We start from the raw sequence: 23,942 nt of genomic DNA, 5'->3' as shown, positions 1-23,942 counted from the left end.
ATTTTGAGAGATCACCTAAAAAAAGTAGCAATACATTGATCATGTTGACACACCATTCCCTATCTCTGCCTTCTTATGCAGTAGCCAGCTACCCACATAAAAATTTTCCAATTGACACTAATGCAAGCTTCTGAATCCGAAGCTCTCGGGATGAAAAGCTTTATAATTAGGAGGTGGGAAATGAGGAATTTCGCTGCTTCCCTTCCAAAGTTGATTCATCGTTCCCCGGAGGTGTAAGCTAATTGATGTCGGAAACTCTACGATATCCGCTCGCGGAAGCCGTCAAGTGTAGAAAGGCAGTTTCCAACTCAACACATTGATTTTTAAATGAATTCTTAAAAGACGTTATGATTTGCTCCTTTAAATTTGTAGACGTGTTAAATGGGGGTCGCCCTGCCTTTAGTTTTAATCTAAGAGAGATTGTAGTATTTAAGTTGATTTTTTTTACATTCAAAATATGTGGCAAAATATTGGAAGTTGTGTTTTTAACTCGTTCCCTCGATTCGCTCGCTTGCATCATATTGTAAGAAACTGGTGCACCTTATAAAAAGAGCCCCTATTTGTTTCATGACTTCACAGCCAATGAATACAAATACCTGCATAACACCTCCGTTACTGTTGAAATAATCTAGTTTGTCTATACTGGCAGACTGATTAGGGTAGGTTAGGCTGCTGCCCCAAATTCCTTTTTTTATTAAAAAGCATATTTCATTTGAAAAATATTAAATTTAAATAAAATTTCCTTTTAAATCTTGCCAATTTGTACTCTACACATTCAAATTACCATTCTATCAATGATACATAAATAGATTTTTTTAAAAAATCTAAACTCGCTCGCTTCGCTCGTCGGAGATTATTTCCAAAGCATTTGTTTCACTACGCCGCTACCCGTCTGATTATGCCGCTGATAGCTATACTCGAGACATTTTGTCCGAATAACATGAATGAGACAGCAGTTTCCTGCCACTGTCAAATTTACTCTTACAGCCACAGTATTAATCATATACGGTATAAAAAGATACATTTCTTTGTTATTCAGGGCAATTAAATGCTAAGATGCAAAGTTACAGCGTTTTTCCCTTGACACTGTCTTATCGGTAACTTCGTCTGGCAAAGCAGTTTTAGCAGTAAATTGCGAAACATTCCCTTTCCTGCTAAGTTCTCCTGTTCATGATGTTTAACCCCAATGGTTCTCCATTCTTTAATCCAGTCTCAACGTCTGACCTTCAACTTCCGTGTACATAACATGATAACGATGATATTTACATGGACAAATAAAGACATCTATCATTTGTAGAAACAAACACAATCGTATTAACAACTCCATTTACAAGAACCATTCCGTGTTTGTTTTGATATTGACTCATCCTTCATCAAATCTAACCGAGTTCACAAACTGAAGTATTGTGTCCACAACATACAGATGATTCTCTGATAAAGACATATAAACCTAAATAATATTATGACGTCGTTTTTGATATGCTGTAATTCAACACGGGTGTATGTTAAAACATGGACTTTGAGTTGAAATGCATCATTCAAATGTAATGCGTATTACGAATTGTGTATTTAAGTCCACGCATTGTATACATCATCTCGAAAAAAATCGTCTCTTAAGCAATAGCCGTTTGTTGGAATTTGAAACTTAATACTTGAAAAAGGTGATATTAATCCTGAGAATACTGCTGCTGTTGTTCCTGATAATAATGATAAATAACAATAATAAAAAATAATAATAATGATGATGAAAATAATAATGAAATTTAATGATAATAATTATGATTATAAAAAGTAATATTATCAATGATGATGATAATGGTGTTATAAATTAGTCATTATCAATTATATTGATAATAATATAAACATTGATAATAATAAAATTAATTTTATTAAAAATCAATAGCACATGTTAATGTAGCAATATGATTATTACTTTTTAATATTTCTAATTAAAAGGTGATGTTTAATTAAAATAATGAATATCATCTCCGATTGAATAAGGACCCCTTGCCGGTACGCGTTGGAAATTTCCAGTTCCAATTCCGCGAATGTGGAATATTAATATTAAAAAAAGTTTCATTATGTCGAAAGAATACTTTGAAATCAAATTGTAAATCATTGATGGAGCTGGTGTAGACCCAGTTTTTGTCACACCCGGTACGGCATGTTACCATGGAAACGCACTTGAAAGCCTCTTCATCGTCGCTTGCTACAGGTGCTCGGTCGTCTGCCCGTATGTTGACAGTCAATATTTCAGACGTGCCTTTTGCCGCCGAAACCGCTCATCGTCACCGTCAGTACACGAATGTACATTACAACTATGACGCGCGATGGCAATATGCATATTTTTTATGATTATATGAGTACATTTATGTGCCCTTTGCTCCATTGGAGCTTTATGATCAGCTAGCAAGTGGTTGTGGTGTTTTGTATCTTGTTTCGCAATCGCTCAGAGGATTTTAATCGCTTGTGTCTCAATATCGAATTATTTCATCAGTTTGATACTAATGAATTGTGAATCTTATGTTTTGATGGAAGATGGTAAACTGACTTACAGGTGTTTTTACCACTCTTTATATGGTGACACTGATACCAAGTGTATTCATGTTTGTAACCACGCCCAGGAGAAGACAGTGTAGATTTGGATTTCGTTATACCATTGATGCTATATGAACTTCACTGAGCTTTAGATTACCATTCCTCTGGAGTCTGTTTAGTAGAGAAAGATAAAGTGAAGCATTCAGTAATGGAAATTCCACAAGACGATACAACTGGTTGGAATTGAGGGTGGCGAGATTACTATTTCGAAATGCTTTCCTTAGTCCATTCAACGTTTGGAAATCTCTCTCCGTGTTCTTTACACATAGGAAGTAAAACATCGCGATGATGATGATTTTATCCTTATTTCATTATTAAGGGAGTCGATGCGTCCTTGTCATGTCGCGACGCTAGTTTTTTAACAAAAGAATGAAATTATAATTTTCAAGTAGAGAGGAGGGATATCATTCATCGTATCAATCCTGTCAATTTTATAGACGTATACCGCAGTGGTATAACGCAGACTTTCCTTTCGAGACAAGTACATGACACAAGCATTGTGGATACACATCATCAAATCACTTGGATTGAATCTGGAGAGGTGTAATTGAGATTATTACCGAAAGGATTACGTATCATGAAATACGTTTTTATTTACCAAACCATAAACTTTAAAGAAAAAGCAGAATTTGAAAAAGGACCTGAAATCAGCCCTTTCTCTGCAAGATCAGATACGTCAGCAATACCACGCGCTTGCAATATTCCTTGCAAAGATGGCATATTCTTCTGACTGTAAATGGCGCCTATATTATTTCGGAATCCAGTTGTAGTACATAACATTTTAAAATACTACGACAGATAGAAATACGTGATATTATTACTCATTTGAAGCACACTAATTCCACCATCATGGAAGATATTGGATTTACTGATGAAGATGTTTTGGATTATATAGCGGAGGAGAATGTAGATGATGATGAAGGGGATGATGAGGAGGGGGCTCAGTCGGGATTTTTCAAGTTGGATCTTGGTGCCTTCATTGTTTCGAAAACATGGTGTCAAGATGGTAAGTGTTGGGCTTACACTCTTAGAGAAAACTGGTTCTTAGAGAATCCTGTCATTTCTATGCTTGCCCTTTATTTGAAACCTTTTAAAGTTTCTTAAAAGGTTATAAAGGTTAATTCCCTTAAACAGCCACTTTGGAACGTTATGTTCTTTTAACCATTTAAGGTTCTTGAGCCTGTAAAGAACCTGTTTTCGAATCGTTTTTCTCGAGGATTCCAAATGCGGGACAAAAGGGTTCCACTATTGTTTTATAACAATTCAAGATATTTATTTGTCCTCTCATATTTTAAAATTAATATATACAAGCAATGAAGCAGTTTTGGTTAGAAAGAATACCTTTAAATCAGTATACAGTATGAAATGTTGAGATCAGGGGTCCGTAAGACAAAGCTTAGCAATGATCGTAGACACATTTGATTGCATTGACTACAATGTACAATCAATCATGAAAATCAAGCGTGAATATTACCAAAACGCATTTTGTTATGAAATATAAGCGGACGAGATCTTTTCTATCTGTATATTGCTTTTTTTAAGAAGGGGCGAAAATGGTATAAAAATATCATTTTAGCAATGCATTGAAAACAACTAGAGCATATAGAGCAGAATTTGATTCATTTGAATTTTATGGATATAGGGGCTTCCCTCACCCACCCCTCCATCAGTATGCCATTGTAGAAGACTAAGTACTAAAACAATTTTTTTTTTGTAAACGGTATAAATATATATAACAAAATTGACAGTAGAATGGAGGACGGGAGCAAAAGAAAGAGTAGGTCCTAACATTTCCACGATCATTAGAAGTAATGACAAATGGTCAAGGTTTATTGAAGAATTCACTCACAGCCAGAGGCTGAATTGCAGAATCTTTTACAAGTGCAATAGTGTAAATAAATTTCATAATTACACAATGCTTAATAAATCTAAATAGTAATGCAATCTCTAAAAACAAACTTACCTAAATAAATGAGGCCAATTCTAAATGCAAGTGGGTGATAGGAGTGCTGATTCAACTTTTATCGTTGATTGCCCATTTTTTATCAGAATTTCAGCTGTTTTCTTTCTTTCTTTATAAAACTATCTCGTCCATTTAGACTGGAATTGCAATAAATTTGTCTGTTTTTACTTAATTCATGTTACTGGTGAATTGAGCAAAAACGAAATCATAATATTCGTGATTTCAATGTCGATTACAACAAACAAGATAAGGCAAATTCGTTGGATTATGAATTCTGTAACGCATAGCGAAAATATAATTCAACATAAAAAATACCACAATGTAAGGTTGGAAATATCCTTTTTTAATCATAGAGTACACACTTTCTAATTCTATGCAAATGTCTTTTTGAAAGTGCCATCACTTTTTCACGCTCCAAATTTACATTAATTTTGAAAAATACGAAGTTGATTACATCGACGTTTTGATTAAAATGGATAGAGTGGAAAGAATAACGGTACGCGATCTTTTTTATCCAGGGACTTGAATATAAATGATATTGATCGCGAATTTGAATTCTGTGATCATTGAACAATGTAAGAGATTGAAAAATATAATACCAATGAAATGAGATGATAAGAGGAGTGAGTAGGATATATTGTAAATTAAATTGACAATTCCTCTGTTAGAATGTAAATTCTGTCAATTTGATTAGATGGCTGTCGATGCGCAAGAGCGAAAAACAGCATTATTGTATCCATATTTTGACAACTATTAAACACTTTTTAATATAACGTCGGCGGGCTTTCAATGGGTCACTATTAGTTTCTTGTGTGTGTAATTCAATTTGTTAGTTTTATGTAATTAGTTAGTTTTATGTAATTAAGTTTCTATTTCACTTGTTCTAGACGTTGCTATTTAAGATCTTTCAGCTTAAAACGTGTTTCTTTTTTTACCGATGATTTTTCTTTTAAATCCCTCTCACCTCAAACTCCCTATGCTTCCTATATATTTTACACCCCTCCCCACCCCCTCTCTCTCTCTCTATCTCTCCCTCTCTTTGCCACAACTGCATTGTCTCTTTGTTCCACTCTCTTTTCTCTCCACATTCTCTCTCATGTTGATCTGTACATTTCATTTTTAACTATATCATTTTTAATCATTTTAAGAACATTGTATACATTATTTGGATGAATATTTGACACGTTCATTTGAACGTGATGAAAAAAAATTGTATTCCCACAAAAGAGTGTCCAATATGGTCCAGCAGTATTGATGAATTCGATACATTGTTATATTCTGCTCGTTATATGGTTCGTTTGTGTACATGGCAGTAAGGCGTTTGACATTTTAAATGAATGAAGTCCCCTAGACACACGTCTATTGTGTTTCCATTGTCGACTCTCCGTATATGATGACGATGTTAAAAGGTAATAGGTGCCCTTTCTTCTAATTGAGAATTTCTTATGTATCTGAATCAACGCCCCGGGATCAACGGTGGGTAAAGTGTATGCTATGTTTTCGAGGAACGTGATTCGTCATCCTTAAACATATATTTATATAAAATGGGCTCCAATAGCATTTCTGTGGAAAATGTTCTCATTTTGGCCGACGATCTTGCAGTAAAGTAAGTCAAATACAATGACGCGATAAGATTATAAAGAAGATATTAAATATGTGAACGTTTGTAATTTTTTTATATTTATCGTGGCCGTCATCGTTATCATCATTATATACCACCACCTCCGCGGCACTATCAGTCACCACCAACATACATTGACCTGACAATCACAGTCATCAGCTACTATCATCACCCGCAATATTTACATCAACATCATTAACATTATCGACAGCATCGTCATCATCACTTTCATCGTCATCATCATCATCACCATCATCATCTTCATCGTCTTCACCATCAACACCATCATTATCATCATCATCATCGTCGTCATCATCGTCATCATCATCAATATCAATATCATCAGCATCATCAACATCATCAGCAGCAGCAGAAGCACCATGAACATCATTCATCATCATCATCATCGTCGTCGTCGTCATCAACATGACTATCCTGTGCTTAAAATCAAATATTCGTAAATATCCATTCACCATTGAATGATACACAACTTGAGACCCAAACGAACAACATAAAATCAGCTATATTAGTGCTAGTTTTCAGCACAAAAAATGGAAAGAAAATGCAATTGCCGGCAAGGAAATATGGACATATTACGAGGAAAGGTCGACATACTTCCTTCTACCACTGGACACGCCATTATTGAAAAAAACGTCTCTCGGTATAGCTACAGCTGCAGTGCTCTCAACAATACACGTTTCTTGTTTCTCGTCTCCATTTCTCGATGTAGTAATATGTTAGTTTTTCACACCGTGTTTGAACCTGAAAATCAAACACACATGACGTAAAAAAAGCACACAGCTGGCGGGTATCGTGGCGAAATTTTATTTTCATTCTTTTAAAATAAAAAGCGATACAATTACGTTGGGGGAGAGAAACGTTTTGAAGTTGGATGTGGAATCGCACATTATTTTTATTACTCTTTTCAAACTTCAAGATTTGTGATATATTTTATCCAATTTGCACCCGAAGACTGAATTGCCATTGAATTCACAATAAAAAAGGCATATTAGTTGCTCATACATGAGGATAATTTCAAATAAATTAACAAAATTTACAATGTAAATTCCAATTTACCATACTAGTTTCAGATAACAATAATATTTACAATTGACAGTGATAATTCTAAAAACAATTTAAGTATACAAAAAATACCATTCTTTGCACCACATGAATGATATGGATTTTAATCAAAAGATGAATAAAGATAGATCTTAATTCAACAGGATTAAACATGAATTTTTTTTAAAACATCTTCCAAATCTACCGCCACCCTCTTTACCATATCATTTTCTACCCCATCCCTCCTCTCTTTTCTCCCACATCTCCGATCGCCTCTCTCTAACACACACTCTCTTCCTAGTTACTACTACAATTACTACAATTACTACTACTATTACTACAATTACTACTACTATTACTACAATTACTACTACTATTACTACAATTACTACTACTATTACTACAATTACTACTACTATTACTACAATTACTACTACTATTACTACAATTAGTACAACTACTACTCCTATTACTACAATTAGTACAACTACTACTACTATTACTACAATTACTACAACTACTACTACTACTGTTACTACTATTACTACAACAACTACTACTATTACTACAATTAGTACTACTTCTACTATTACTACTATTACTACTACTACTACTACTACTTCTACTATTACTACTATTACTATACTACTACTACTACTATTACTACTACTACTACTACTACTACTTCTACTATTACTACTATTACTATACTACTACTACTATTACTACTATTACTACTACTACTACTACTACTACTGCTACTGCTACTACTACTACTACTACTACTACTACTACTACTACTACTACTACTACTACTACTATTACTACTACTACTACTACTACTACTACTACTACTGATACTACTACTACTACTACTACTACTAATATTATTACTACTACTACTACCACCACTACTACTACTGCTCCTCCTACTACTACTTTTAATAATAATAATAATACTGGTGAGATGCTGTAATTATAATAGTGATAATAATAGTGATGATAATAATAATGATAACAATAATATTAATGATAATAATAATGATAATAATAATCATAATTATGCAAAAACAATAATGTTCCTTTTTAATTTTTCAATGTGTTTACTTTATACCTCTCCCTCTGCGAAGCATATGTTTATATTAATGATTATAATAATCATGATAATACATTATATTTTTCAGAGTGCTATTATAATTATTAATGCATATATCCAGAAGCTTTGATAATTAGATTTTTCAGTCTATTGAGTTATGTATGTAGTGGGACACGCCTCAACGCAGACCGATTGAATATTTCACGCATTGAGTCAGAACAATGATTGGCAGAAGCTTGATGACTTTGTACCAAATTAATTCAATTTAGGTGATACAAATTCACTCGATCTCGTTAGTGTGCACGCTAATCATAATCAATTCATATCTCATAGCTGTTAATCCGCTGTCTCCGTGCTCGAAATGATTTACCATTCGCTTTTGATTACGCTTTTACTGCTAGATTATTCGGAGAAGACTATCTTCTACGAACGTTCAAGACAGCTACATGTTGTGACATCAAGTGTTAACCATTTACCTATCACACGTTTGTAGTCGGATATGCAATCAATTTCATTTATCTATGAATATGCTCAGGCTGTGGTAAGTTCGTATACGGAATTCGTTGCCTCTTGTTATCTACTGAAATTTATATACATCAGATTGCGTTTACCCGAATGGTAACAAGCATATTATGATTACTGTGTTCGTTGCTTGCTTATGTCTGATGACAACATATTAACAGAAATGGAATTTTACACGCTTTCATCATTTATTCGTGATAAAGATATATCTAATCTAAAGTGCGTCAATGTATTTTGTATTCTTTTTTTCAATTCTCTTACCATGCTTACTATCAACTTTTATCATTGTGTAAGAAGTCTATGTTGTATCGTGGGTGCAATGTCTGAATACAACGGTCTATTAAACCTATTTTCACATTGGATATTGGATCATTGATCACGATCACAGTGAATCGTTATTAATCTCATATTTCTGATACAAAAAAATAATAATGTGTGTGACATATCAGTACCCTTCTTTCCATACAATCCTTGTTTTTTATTACGGTTTTGATTTCCTCCTTCAACACGATTTTTGTGAAACTTATGCTGTTAAGATTTATATTTCATGTACTTGTTCGAGCTGAGTGTTTCCCTATTTGTCGAATTCGGATGCTGTTCGGGTGCAGACTCGAACTTTTGCCCAATTTAATATTGTTTCATAACTATGTGTAGCCGGTCAGATTGCAAAGTTCTTGTTCTCGTTCCTTTAATTATTCTTGGTTCAACTTGTAATATGTCATGTGTCAAATTTAATTTATTGATGAGTAACATCTCTGTTCTTGTCTGAGGTTTGACTCAACTCGATTGGAAACCAGAAAAATTCTGTCAAACCTCCAAAGCATACTTCCTTGGATGCGTCAACGTGTCACCTTTCACTTTACCCCCCCCCCCCCCCTTCGTTACGTACATTATTAATGATTTGATGATATCACGTAGATCTTTGACCGTATTGAGTAGACTATCTGCCGACAACCCCCCCCCTCCCTTCTTCAAACAGTAGAAAGTTTCTACATAATTATGTCTATTGTCTACTCGATGTTTCGTCTACACTACACCTGTTGCAATACACATTTAGCATGTTTAGTAGTGATTTTATTACCACTTTAGCTGCTTGGTATTTTTTATTGTAAAAATGAGAATTTGATCAATAACTCCATCTTACCATGTCGACCAAGTGATGTTAGACCAAACGGATATTCGATGAAATGGGTAAAGCCAACTAGAATTTAAGCAAAGTGATAAATATGCCAAATCGCAATTAGACCAAATATTTTGAGAGGGCTAGTGGGGTATCGGGATGGGGCAAATAGTTCGAAACTTTTATAAAAAAAAATTTGGTAATAGATTTCGACGTTGTATTCAGAAAATGAAATATTTAACCGTCCCCTCTTTCTTTATTTTCCCCTTTGTCTTTTTTTTTTCTTTGTCGTGATTTTTTGGGGGGAGGGGGTAAGCGCTCACAAGTGACCCCCCCCCCCACCATCTGTACGCCAATGGACCAGACGGTGAGACCATATCGCATAAGACTGAACGAAAAGTAGACGAAATATTTGTAGACCAATCTGCAATTAACCCTTCCAACGGCCCACCAAAATGTTCTCTGAACTCCATGTAGTCTGGCCAGATTTAATGAGTCAGACGGAAGCAGTCAATACGTACAGTGACATCATAAACCGCCGACGACACCTGACCCATCTCCAAATCAAACTACCCCTGATCTTTTATATTGTTCAATCCTTCTATGTAATAGGGGACATAAAATGTATAGCTGAGTTAATTAAATAGGCCCTAAGATCGAAATGACTAATGTTCCCAAGCTGATGCTGGTGTTGATCATATCATGTGAGGGGTTCATGATCATGATGATCGAACAGAACCTCTGATCGGATCAAAACCTCGTTGGGTAACTGCTCACCTGAATTCATTTGGTCTCGAATCTCTGCATGGATCTCCGAAAAGTTCTTACTAGGGATGATAGAATATGACGTGTTCGTGCAATATATCAGAATCATATCTCTGTCTTCTATTCGCGTATATTAATCCGTCTTGATAAGTTTTTGGACCTGAACTGATCACTCTGACACTTTATTTTTCGGTTATTGTTTACATAAAATTACATTACCAATTTGGATTATTTTTTAGCATGATGAGGCAATGATAACTGCTTTTAGACTCTGGGATTAGTTTTCTCCATTGCAAGTCGTTTCATTTTTTTAACATTTCATTTTTCTTAATTTTCTGCAGATATTGTAAACCGTCTTTCCACCATGGCTAGTAACATGGAGCACCTCGAGCGAGAGCTCATCTGTCCGATCTGCAATGATTACTTCACCACACCACTCCTTCTTCCATGCAATCACAATGTGTGCCACCGATGTGCCAAGGCACAGCTCACCGGTAACTCCGGACGTTGCAGCTTCCACGCCTCCAGCGAAAGTCTCCAGTCAGTCGATACCAACCATGAGACGACCACGCCCACTTCCTCGAGACCGAGCAGCGCAGCAGCCAATCGCAAGTCCCGAAAGTTGTCGCTGACGTCACTATCGAGCACGCCCACCTCTCCGTTGGACACGCCCGGCGGAGGCTTCAACACGGCGAACAGGAGTTCGATGAGGAGATCGTTCCGGGAAAGGAAGAGTGTGACGGGTTCTGGTCCGATTACGCCAAGGGATAAAGTTGGCACGAAGTCCAAAAAGCTTGGCACATCAGGATTAGGATCGAGGCCAGAATCGCCTATTTCTGAATCCTCTCGTCCCGATTCACCCAGAGGTGATGCGATGACTGGTCCACTTGAGACTCCAAGGGGACGAAAAGGATCCACGGGTAGCGTTACCAGTCTGGGAAGCAGATCAGATTCTTTCAGTGGAACGCTTGGAATGAGGTGAGAACCTTGTCGGAAATTTAAAATTAAACCGATGGAGAATGTAAAATGACCCAGATCTTTTCTCATTCATTGATCACTCAATCTCCTACCCATATCCCACCCCATCTCCCCCCAAATAAATAAACGATATGCTCTCCTCAGCATGTTGTTCTGAGAAGACGAAGAGACGACTTTCTGTAATATCTTTATGAAAAGCTCACAAAGAAATGAAATCTTAAACTGTCGACGAATCTTCTTTGTATTGGTTGTTGGATAGCTTCTGCTCTAGAGTTGTCCAACCATTTTATATAACTGATATATGTAATTTCATCCTAGATGAATTCGTGATCGAAAAAAAAATGTTTATCATTACTTTGACTCACAGAGGAAGAACACCATCGACGGGAAAACTGAATGGCCCGACGGCAACATCGATCCACTGCCCGACCTGCGATGAGGAAGTTCATCTGGGAGATAAAGGCATCAATGGTCTCTTCAGGAACTTCGCCTTGGAGGTCGTTGTCGACAGGTAAATTAAGAGTTATTTGAAAACAGTATCAGGCAGTCCGTCTTGATCAGGAGAGGTCGATACAAACGTCATGTTCATTTTAAGGTCATAGACTCGTTTTAATGCGTGATAAGACCAGGCAAACATCAAAGCCATTTCCGCAAAAGTAACATCCATTGCTGCGCGCCTTATCAGCACGCTCATTATCTTGTTTCGGTATGTTTAGATCTAACTAAGATCAGATAGATTCTGACCGCTATTGATGTGTTCTCTCAGTCTCGATCAATCAAATTCAAGCTTTGGTTATTCCAGCTGTCTCGAAAACGGAGTCAGTATGCTGACTAGGGCCCACTGCAGATGTGATCTTGAGGATGAGGGTCAATTAAGATTCTTTTTTTACTTTTCGGCCCACCTCTATGACCTCGGTAATGTAATTGGGGCTCGACAACCTCCTGCTTCCGAAATGTTTAAGAAGGTATCAAGAGCAATGTTGATTAAGGAAGACTGACGATGATTATGGAAGATTAACTGATTATCTTACTGGGCTTGATCAAGATGATCAAGTTCGGCAGTGAGATTCAAGCACGACCATGTCCAAAACCTGCTGGATCATTTCTGAATGTGTTTGTATATCAGCAAGGACGATCTAGCATAACTTCGTCCAGAATCAGAAACAGTTATGTTTGCTTTGATCACGGACAACATGAAAAGGAGAGGGGTAAGAGTAAATCCGGTGCAGGGCACTTAGAGAAAGAGTATCATTAACGTTTAAACAAAGTTAATGTAGGACATGTAGGATGTGGATGGCTTTTCGACAATGCGATTTTTTTACTCATCAGATTCACCAAAACACCTACCAGATTTTCCATTTTACTCTGCCTTTCAATAAGAAGTTTTATTAGATGTCGAGGTCCAATGTTTTTATTTTGGGCTTGTTTGCTTCAAACATTATTTGGGAATTTGATATCGATCTTTTTGCCAATCCTCACAGATTTGGTTTCGGACGAAACATATATAGCCTACTTAGGAAGTTTGAATAATAAAGGAAGCTCGTGCCTTTGTATAGGTTTAGCTCGGGTAACCATTTATCAGGCCTAAACTTTATTTTTTTGTAGAAATTGGGTCAGATTCACGCTACTGTTAAGTGTTAACTCTTGTATATATATAGCAAGATATGGGAAGGACGTAAGGATAATGAAATAATACATTCTGTATTGAAAGACAACAGCAAAACTAAACTATAAACAACTTCCAAGCTAATGAATATGTCAGGGCCAATGTCATTTAGCTTCGCAATTGGCATGTCAGAATTTCATACATTGTCTTTTCACCCACGACATTCCTGAACTTTCACGAGGCATTGTACAGCACCCACCCATGACAGTGTCAATTAGTGTGTACATATTTTGTTGTTTGTTTGGAAGGGTGCAAGTGTGTGTGTGTGTGTGAGTGAGGGTGCGTGTGGGTGTGTGTGTGAGTGTGTGCGTTGCGGTTTATAGCTTGTGCTTTGGGTACATGTTGGTTGGGTGTGGGTGAGATGTGTGTGCATGATTTGTACGTGAATGAATTCGTGGCTATGAGGTTACTTGGTGTGTGTTTGCGTCAAGCATGCCAAACAGCCCCAAACACATCAAACTGAGAGAGTTCATGAACTGCCCAAAGAATTCGGCTGCAGCTACAGATCTGCGTCAAACCAACGGAGATTAATTACTGATATCATAATTGGGGGTAATAAGATATTCTTTGTCTCAAAGCCAAATACGTAAATGTAAGCTGAAGTATGTGCGTGGGATTAATTCTTATTCAGCTATCCTTGCTGCCACTCCCATTTCGAAGTTGACATTTCATTGAAATTCTACATAAGTCGTTTCGCGATATGAGACCATTACGAAGAACGATAATACATGAAAAAAACGAAGAAAAATAAATAGTTTCGAAATGATGATGTAAGTATTATTGCGTAGTTTCACTTGGAAGCCTGGCCGATTTTCCTTCATATTTCATTATTATATCACGTAGATTAATATTCTCTTCCGTGCTTTGGCCAATGGGCCCGTCGTTGAGGTATTTCGATAAAATGTTTTTTCAAGACTGAGAGCGGTTGTAGTAGGCTTACTTAACGATTACCAAAATTGTAAAGACCTACAGAGAGAAAAATTATGTTATATGGTGAGTAATGGAACCATTAGCCCGGATCATATCACCTTTACGTCTGTATTTCTTTCATAATATCTTCATCAGGTATAAGTTGGCAGCCAAGAAGGCCGCTAGTATCCCCTGTGGCTCTTGCAAGAAAAAACCGCCTGAGGATGCAGCCAAAAGCTGTCTGGATTGTAAGTCACCTTACTGTACGGAGTGCTTCGCCATATATCATCCTTGGGGGACACCACGAGCTCAACATGTCTGCATTGGTCCCACCTATAACTACAGACCAAAGGTATGTTAATCCAATCTGAAAATTATAGCGCTACATCTTGTTGCATCGTCTAAGGCACTGATGCCAATAGGACCAGTGACCACCAAAAATTGCCAATTCATGATTCAAATTGGGAAAGAAGAAAATATGTAGAAGATGTAAGCCTTTAGGCAACCTGAAATTATTTTCATTTCAGTTCCAAAGGCGGCTAGATGGTCACTAGCTCAAAGGTAAACTATGGGGGTGATTATTATATAAGTTTATTTTTATTGAAGCAAGAGCTTTAATAGGTCTCAGGGAAAATCAACTCAAATTAAGGGTTTGGATACGAACAAAACCTCATTATCATAATGTTTGAAAATTATGTGCTATCTGACGGGTGTTCCAGTTCTGTATTGGTATATCTATGAAGGTAACATGGAGTAGAAGTTAAACTATAACCATAATAGGTATTTAAGCCCTTTGCCTTTTATCAAATCAAGTATTTTAAGAAATATCGGATTAATCAGTAGCACTTCATCAATATTTTGTTTTAATTATTTATAACTTGTTACTATGATCATTCTTGTATAGACCCTGATGTGCAATGATCACCATGGAGAGAAGATCACCATGTACTGTGAGGGATGTCATAAACCAATCTGCCACAGGTGCAAGTTCAGCGGGTCACATGCCGATCACAAAGTTTCCATCATAGAAAGAAAATACGCTGCAATGAAGGTAATAATTGTTTAACTTTATTACAATTGGGAATTAAGTCACTGTCAATGATTGGCATTGAACTGGTATTATTCGGCAATAATGATGCCTTAAAGTTTGTCCATGTTTATGGTATTTTGGCACCGAAATAATACATCTGCAGGCAGATGGATATTGCCAAGATATCTTATGAATTACCAAAGGTTCAATTCTCGACGGAGATTTGTATAATAATCCCTTCAGGGTTACTATCATCATGATCATGACTATTGTCTCCAAATTTGGATTTCATGATGCATGCATGGCAAATTCGTGCAGATCCGACAGGAAACACCCCAATTTTTCTCTCTGGATTATCAAGTTTTATTTTGTTTCAAGTGTTTATCATAATCGGTTATAGTCTCTATCAAGTACTGAGTGTAACGTTGTAAATTTCGGGCTTGGTCAGGTTTTATCCCGGGTTTTATATCAAAGTACTGGACCTTGTGCTCATCATCTCAGATAGCCATCATGGTCCACTTTCCAATCGATCTTGTTGATGTTTAGCGATGCAGCACGAAAAGCCTTGACTCTATTCTCTATGGAGTCTTGAATAAGTACAATGAAGAAACTTGGAGATACACTTGAGATACTTAAGTGTGCCCAAAGGGAAATTTTGATTCCATGATGCATGCAAAAACGAGTTCATATAAATCTAACCAATGAACAAACATTCTTCTTTGTATCTGCCACTGATCGTCGTTATAGTGAATAGGTTTAGTCGCCATTCGATACACTGGTCAGCCGGTTGGATTACAACGAAAACTGGATTTGTATATAATCTCTGGAGTTTTTTCTTTAATTGATAGAGTATTATGCGTTTTTAAGTGCCGAAAAATAATAAACAGTACGAGTGTGATGTTCTGTGCAAAATATTTTTACGATGCATGTAATATTTTGTATAAATCTGATCACTGAATGTAACTTTAATTCTGTCAAAGTATGTGATCTTGGGTTAGCTGATAAATTTTCAAATCAAACATTTTATACTTGTGTTGATTAGTGTGATCTTGTCGATTATATCATTTGAATGATATCATGTCCGTTTTTTTTATTTCAGGAAAAGATGGAACAGACGATCAGTGCCATTGCAAAACGGCGGCAAAACATCACGGATCAGGTGGAGAAACTTGAGAGGATTTCATCTTCTATTGAAGTAAGTCATAGCAGGATATCCTCTATCTTCATCCAGGGTGGTGTGTAATAATTAAAGGTGTTTGCAAAGTTACGTTCGACCTTATGCATAACTGGAACACTCTCAGGTGCTAAGTCATCTACAAATGAACAAATTTATTTCGCAAAAGTCGCCATTATACCTAAAATCATGCTGTAACTTAGGAACAGCTATATGAAACGACCCCTAAGTGTTGGTAAAACCTATACGGTCGAAGAATATTATTCAACTGCCATAATGGCTAATCGTATACAGAAATAGCTAATATAGGTTGTTGATCATTTTCTTCGTTGAATGGATGATATGCAGGACGATAGTGCGATCTTACCCACTGTTACTCACTGGTTGTTGATGTTTAGAAATATTGCAGTAGTGGTAAACGAAACGAAAGCTGTGCTCACATCCTTGCTGCTGAATGATTTTTTAAATCTTAATTTAGATTAAGCAATGTCTGTCTTGTCTTCCCTCTCATACAAGGCATACTTATTTATGAAATTTATTGATTTTGTATCTTGTTTTTTTTAATTAATGCCCGTTTCAATTTGGATACTGTTAACATGGTTAGTGGACTGACATAGTGAATTTGTGTGGGTAGTATCTTTCTATAATGTTCTAGATTCCTTAAAGGAAGAGTGTAAACATCTTCAATTGCTGGAGCAGCTTGACAAGTGTGATATATTCATGCATCGAATATAATATGTCTCTATACACAATCTAGTTCTTCAATATCTTATGTCGCGACTTATTACATGATTTTGCTTGTAGGAGAGTGCAGGCGCAATGCAGAAGGCGTTGGCTGAAGCCTTGGAACTGTTACAATCAACGCTCAGCGAAAGACACACTGACTTGACGCAGAGGGCGTCTGAGGAGGTGACCCAAAGGACACAGAACATCCGCAAAGTATTGGACACCTACAAGGATGTCCTCCAGGGATGCAGCGTTGCCGACCTGGCTTCTGAACTGCTGAAGGAAACTGACAAGGCTATGTTTGTACAAGCTGCCAAACCTCTCGTTGGAAGGTTTGTATTGATATCTCTCATGAATATGGTATATGTTTGTACATATCTATGAATGATAATTATTTTCCAACGGTATCTGCAAATATGAACCAAATCAATTCCAAGATAGACACTACCACATTGATATTCTATAAAGCAATCTGATCATGCATTTACTTCCATACTTTATTTATTTGTAAAACAAAACTTGAAATCTTGTAAATATTAATTCATCGCTTTTATGGGTGAATGATATCACCCAAACCTACATATGAAGGGGAACTCTACGTCCTGAGCTATGGACTTTCGGAGTGGGACATGAATGTTCTTGACATCGGGTCTGTAAAAAATAGCCTTGATGTAGAACATGCGAATTTTTTCTGCAGGTTAAATACAGAGTTACGTCGTCATGCTTTTTACAGAGTCGATACTGATTGGTCTGGAGGTGTAATGAAAACCAAAAACGTGTAATGCGTTAGCGTTTCCCCAAATGCGATCAATTTTGATCTTTTTATTTGAATCTTTCTTAGATCCGATTTCAGGAATGTTTGTCTTTCTGTACCTTTCATCAAATCACCAATGACAAAGCAAAATCCATCTATACACTTTTTTTTCTTGATTTTCTTCACAGATTGGTGCAAACGGCCAAGTCGCTCAAGCAAACAGAGGAGATGTGTGAAAATTACGAGACATTTGGTGACTTCCAGCTAGACTCGACATGTGCTCTCAAATCTCTTCGGGAACTTGATTTCATCAAAGGTAACTATCAAAAGCTCACCTGATACTGCGATCCGCTGCAAAGTCGGATTAAATGCCAAATCAGTTTCAAATCTTAGATGATTTCACCACTCCTTTTACATCATCATCATCATTTAGGAAATGATTCTATCTTTTCTGAAAAACAGGCTCATGATTCCATAATTTTCATTTTTATTATCAGGGGTATAGATATTTTACTTGGGGATGAGGGGGCGTCGTGGTCTAGTGGTTACGAATCTCGTCTTCCAATCAAACGGACGTAGGTTCGAACCAAGCCATGACGTGTTTTAAGCAAAATATTTACCCATTTTGTGCTGAACTCACCCCACGTGAGATAAATGGGTACCTGGCAGGATAAATTCCTTGAATGCACCGAATGTCATGGGTAATAGTGCGCCATTGAATGTATCTAGATGTCCATGTGTTGCCACCGTGGATAGTAAAGTTTATCATGCATTGTTAACATAAAAAGTACTTATCTTTCTTTGAATGTATATCAGTTTTTTCCAATGTCGTTTTTGTCGATCATTGTGTGTTGATACCAAACTTGACGGGATTTCTTGATCTAGATGTCCATGCGTTGCCACCGTGGATAGTAAAGTTTATCATGCATTGTTAACATAAAAAGTACTTATCTTTCAGCTCCGGGACAACCAGTATTACAGCCAAAAGCTTCCAATCCCCACGCCTGCCTTGAATGGATACCATCGACCGACGGGGGCGCTGTTGATTCTTATACAGTGGAGTACCTGAAGCTGGAAAGCAGCAAACAGGCGGAAGAAGGTTTAGAAAGACCGACCAGTCTCCCGCTCAACAATGGCAATGGCGACCAAGGCGCGTCTGAAAGTGATGACGAGTGGACGAAGGTCTCGGACCTGACAGACTGCCGGTATGAGCCAAGGAATCTAGAGATGGACACCTCCTACAAGTTCAGAGTGAAGGCTTTTAATCCGGCTGGTACCAAGTCCAGCGATTGCATACTCTTGAAAACACCACCGGCTCCAGGTAAATTCACTTTAATAAAAAAAAAGATTACAGGTGTTATATTTTAGTGTATGTATTTAACAAGTTTATTCCCCTATCGCTCATACACTGTAAAAAAATGAAGTGCTAATTTAGCACTTACGGTGCTTGTACAGTGACTGCACTACGAGTGTTGATTTTCTCATTCAAATTAAAAAAACTACGGAAAATCAGCACTCGTAGTGCAGTCACTACAAAGCACTATCATAAAAGTATCCTCAAAACAATTACCATTAAAATTTTATCATGAGCAAGTTTTAATTTGACAAGAACCTTTTTTTATTCTGAAATTTTTATGTAAGAATATAGTGGTCTGAAGTTATTATTGGAACTAAGATTATTCTGACTGTATTTCATTTTCAGTGCTACCTTTTAAATGGACCCAATGCCAGTCAAGCGTGCCTCATATTTCATCAAAGGTTCGGAAAGATGGCCAAGAGGTCTTGGTGTCGCCAACATCAACCATGTTTTCATCGAACTCCGGCTCATTCCCGACCTCGCCCATTGCACTGGAACCCGTCCACTTTGTAGGGGACAAGAAACTAACGTCGGGAAAGCACTACTGGGAGGTCCAAGTTGATAAGGCCACTCTCGCTATCCACGTTGGTATAGCAAGTGAGCGTATGGCGGAGCGCTTCAGCCGCAGCAGTGACGGCGACGCCATTGCAGATCGCGACAGCGGACACGACAGTTGCGACGAACTCGACGACGAGGTCTCGCTGCAAGATCCCACGGTTTTCGTCACACATTGCATGGGCAAATTGACGCTGCCGTCACCGACGTCATCACCGCGAAAGACCTCGAATAAGGCATCGTCGAAACCTTCGAGTCCGAGGACATGTAGTATTCAATCTAATGTTGTTGGTGTGCTCTTAGACGCTGAAGCAGGTAGAGTGTCCTTCTACGATGGTTCTTCAAAGGAATGTCTTTTCTCTAGGAAAATCAAGGTATCTGGTGGGATCCAACCAGCTCTTACCATCGTCGGGTCAGGAACAGTTAGAATGAATTAGCGATGGTGTACTATCCGCTGCTATTTTCCCCTGATCCACCAATCTTATTGATTTTTTTTTCGCATGATGGTTCGTCGAGGTAATGCCGCTTCCCATCAGGAAAATCAAGTTATCTGGTGGGATCCAACCAGCTCTAACCACCGTCGGGTCAGGAACAGTTAGAATGAATTAGCGATGGTGTACTATCCGCTGCTATTTTCCCCTGATCCACCAATCTTATTGATTTTTTTTTCGCATGATGGTTCGTCGAGGTAATGCCGCTTCCCATCAGGAAGATCAAGGTATCTGGTGGGATCCAACCTTCTCTTACAATCGAACATTTATGGTAAATGTCCAATGGCATTTGCCTTGAATCATCAGTCGTCTGGTGGCTGGGACGCTGGCTTACCTTACGATGAACGAGCTTTATCAGAGTAATGTGCTGTATTCATTCGTGGGCTTCGATACATGACATTACGCTATTATTATTTTCTCTTTTTTTAGGGGGGGTCGCTGATCTAATTATGTGGAAGTGATCTCAATAAACCTTAGTATCAGCGTATATTCAAACAATGACCTCTGGATTTATTTTCATACAACTAAACGCCAAATTCTGAAATTGAAAATAATTATTGCCAAAGTCGTAGACCTAACTCTTCACAGACAATGTTCGAGAGGCCTTTGTTATGATTAAGTTATCATTATGTAGTCTATAACTTAACATTATCAAGCACTTATCATTTTTCCCCTCGATTTGGTCTTTGTGTTGCTAGGTAACTGTTCAATCAATGATACAAAATGTTGCATTGCTTTAGACTTTGTTAAAATGGCCGTTTTCCTTGCACACATATTTTCTTCTTTTTTTCGGAGCATAGATTGACCCTACATTGAAAAAAAAGCTGTGTGTATCAGAACATATCATATTTATACAGCACCTAACATTTTTCACATTATCGCTGAAAAACTAGATCTGATTCATTTAAACACAAAACGAATCCAACATAAACAAAGATCATTCCAAACATTTGGACCAATACAAAATACACATCTTCTGTAACATTCTTATTTCTTTTTGTGATTATTTACGTTGATTATGTGCGTTGTGAACTGGGCAAGAAACTCGTGATCAATTACCGGTCAAGATTAGGTTACAAATTCAATTGTGAATCTTACAATATTGCAAATTTGCTATTCATTATTATGTGTTTCTTACAATCATCTAGGCAAAATCATTAATATACACATACATTGTGAATCTTACAATATTGCAAATTTGCTATTCATTATTATGTGTTTCTTACAATCATCTAGGGAAAATCGACGAAAGAAAATCATTAATATACACATACATTGTGAATCTTACAATATTGCAAATTTGCTATTCATTATTATGTGTTTGTTACAATCATCTAGGCAAAATCGACGAAAGAAAAGCATTAATATACACATACATTGTATTCATTTTTTATTGTAAAAAACCCCCAGGTTTTCAGTGCTTTTTAAGGCCCCTCTATATTCTAACTCAGTGGTGTCAGTATGAACAAGTTGTGCGCTTATTGCGAGCAAAGTTGATATCTCTCCTTAACTTATATTTTGCGTGATAACGCAGATCATTTTTAGATATTGTGAACATCGGTCAAGATAAAAGCCTTTTTAAATATTTTATATTGAATTTGAAAGATGGCAGGGTTTCCGATTTTAGGGCCAACTGGAGTTACAATATTTGTTTTTTTTTAAAGCTGCATGTGGCAGTTTTTGTTGATTTGAGATTTGACCGTACCTTACTTAATGTTGATTCAGTGAAATACAGAGGCCATCGCTTCGCTCCAAAAGAAACTAATATGAACCTGAGAATTATGGGATAGTTACATTGATTATTTTATTTGTATATTGTGTACTAACTTAGTTTTTATCCTTAATGAATGATGAAGATTATCCGACATCCATGTAAGATTATAGTATTATGCTATTTATTATTAATGTCAGTTGTGTATTCATGGCCATATCGATCATTGCAAGCGATGTAATTGGCAGGGCATTACTCCAATCTCCATCAAAACACACATCATCATCATCACCGTCATCATCGTCGTCGTCAAAACCACCCATCATCATCATCATCGTCGTCGTCAAAATCATTCATTATCATCATCGTTGCCGTCATTATTTATCACTGTCATTTATCATCATTATTCTATTCATCAACATTTTATCATGACGCACATCGTCTTTTTCATCATCCCTACCATCGCCACCAACACCACCGCTACCATCATCAAAGTTAATCCCCCTTTATTGATTTAATCTTATCTTTAAAAACTAATATTCTGTACCTTAATTCGATAGTTTTTCACTCATCCCTTCAAAGAAATTAAATGTTTCTACATTAAATATTGCTGTAAAACTAAATGTGATATATTTCATTATAGAACTAAGGGATTTTAGAACAGTATTGATTTATACAATTCGTATTCATCCACTTGGATACAATGAAATAATTAAAATGGCATTAATGCATTAGTGCTATGCTGGTTCATTATGACTTCATGACTGTAACTGTAGCACATAAAGAAAATGACAGCATTTTCTTCGTTGCTAGTTACTATGTGAACAGGGTATAATGTGCGTTTTAGCATGCGTACAAATAACTATCGCACATTGCTCATGCTCTTTTATTCTCTTCAGTGCAAACTTTTTTTTTATAATCGGAGAAGAAAAAGTATGGGCAGTTCGGCAAATTACTCAAACGTTCATATTTATACAATTTTGACGTTTCGTCATGTCTATGTGTGTTTTTAAATACTTTATGATACATGTATTACACAGTTTTATATGGGATAGAAAGAATAGCACCTAAAGCGCTTTATACATTCTAACCAAAACATGATGGGAATATGCCTTTTGCTTTTTATGTGTGAATCAATTAGTGTGCAATGTCTTGTAGCATAACCTGTGCTAGATTTTGGCTTTTGGTCTGTAATCGATCCGAGTAATTCACCTTCGCTATTTGTAGACTTAATTTGTTGCTGATAAAGTGCCTCTGAAAATGACGTGCAATGTTTATATATTAAAAAGAAAGAGCTGAAAAATACACTGTAAAAACTGCGGTGTTAAAACTGACACCGAAAGGTGTTAATAGAGGACCACACCCTGAGGTTTTAAAATTACAACCTAGAGATTAAACATAACACCAAAGGGTGTAAATGTAACAACAAAATGTGTTGTAATAACACCTATAGGTTTAAAACTAACACCACAAATTTAACACCGGTGTAAAATAACTGGTGTGGTTCTCTATGCACACCGGTTAACACCACAGTTTTTGCTGTGTAAAACCCAATGTGCATTTTAGACTTAGTATTCATGCTTTCCTATTAACTAGAAAGGTCTCAGATGAACATTTATGTGTATTCAGTGTACAGATAGCTTTTATTGAATTGTTTTATCATATTATCATAATCATTGTTGAAATCATCTGTACATTTACTACATTTATCGATTTTTAAGAGAGACAATGAATATGATGAAAGAGAGATTAATTATGAAAATTTTATCATGAAAAGGAAAATAACGGAGCTCATTTTGAGACGGAAACGGATGTTCTTCAAATAATATAATTTTGATCATTAA

General features: G+C 36.6%; 1 protein-coding gene across 3 annotated transcripts in view; it reads left to right on the top strand.

The window, feature by feature from the left end:
- LOC121427420 (E3 ubiquitin-protein ligase Trim36-like) overlaps positions 1 to 21,113 on the top strand; it is a 32,153-nt gene extending 11,040 nt beyond the window's left edge. For 2 of the 3 annotated variants that reach the window (XM_041623805.1, XM_041623804.1), the window contains exons 2-10: positions 11,089 to 11,725; positions 12,093 to 12,236; positions 14,457 to 14,652; positions 15,205 to 15,351; positions 16,430 to 16,525; positions 17,309 to 17,562; positions 18,173 to 18,300; positions 18,943 to 19,305; positions 19,687 to 21,113. In XM_041623805.1, coding sequence (XP_041479739.1) covers positions 11,112 to 11,725; positions 12,093 to 12,236; positions 14,457 to 14,652; positions 15,205 to 15,351; positions 16,430 to 16,525; positions 17,309 to 17,562; positions 18,173 to 18,300; positions 18,943 to 19,305; positions 19,687 to 20,333 — 2,589 coding nt within the window. In that variant the 5' untranslated portion in view covers positions 11,089 to 11,111 and the 3' untranslated portion in view covers positions 20,334 to 21,113. Of the gene's footprint in view, positions 1 to 3,536; positions 3,605 to 11,088; positions 11,726 to 12,092; positions 12,237 to 14,456; positions 14,653 to 15,204; positions 15,352 to 16,429; positions 16,526 to 17,308; positions 17,563 to 18,172; positions 18,301 to 18,942; positions 19,306 to 19,686 lie in introns of those variants that run through there. The other variant, XM_041623807.1, reaches the window with a different exon arrangement.
- Positions 21,114 to 23,942: the final 2,829 nt, after the last annotated feature.

Source organism: Lytechinus variegatus, chromosome 14, assembly GCF_018143015.1.
Source record: "Lytechinus variegatus isolate NC3 chromosome 14, Lvar_3.0, whole genome shotgun sequence".
Lineage (NCBI taxonomy): Eukaryota > Metazoa > Echinodermata > Echinoidea > Temnopleuroida > Toxopneustidae > Lytechinus > Lytechinus variegatus.
This window is presented reverse-complemented; position numbering and strand designations above follow the sequence as displayed.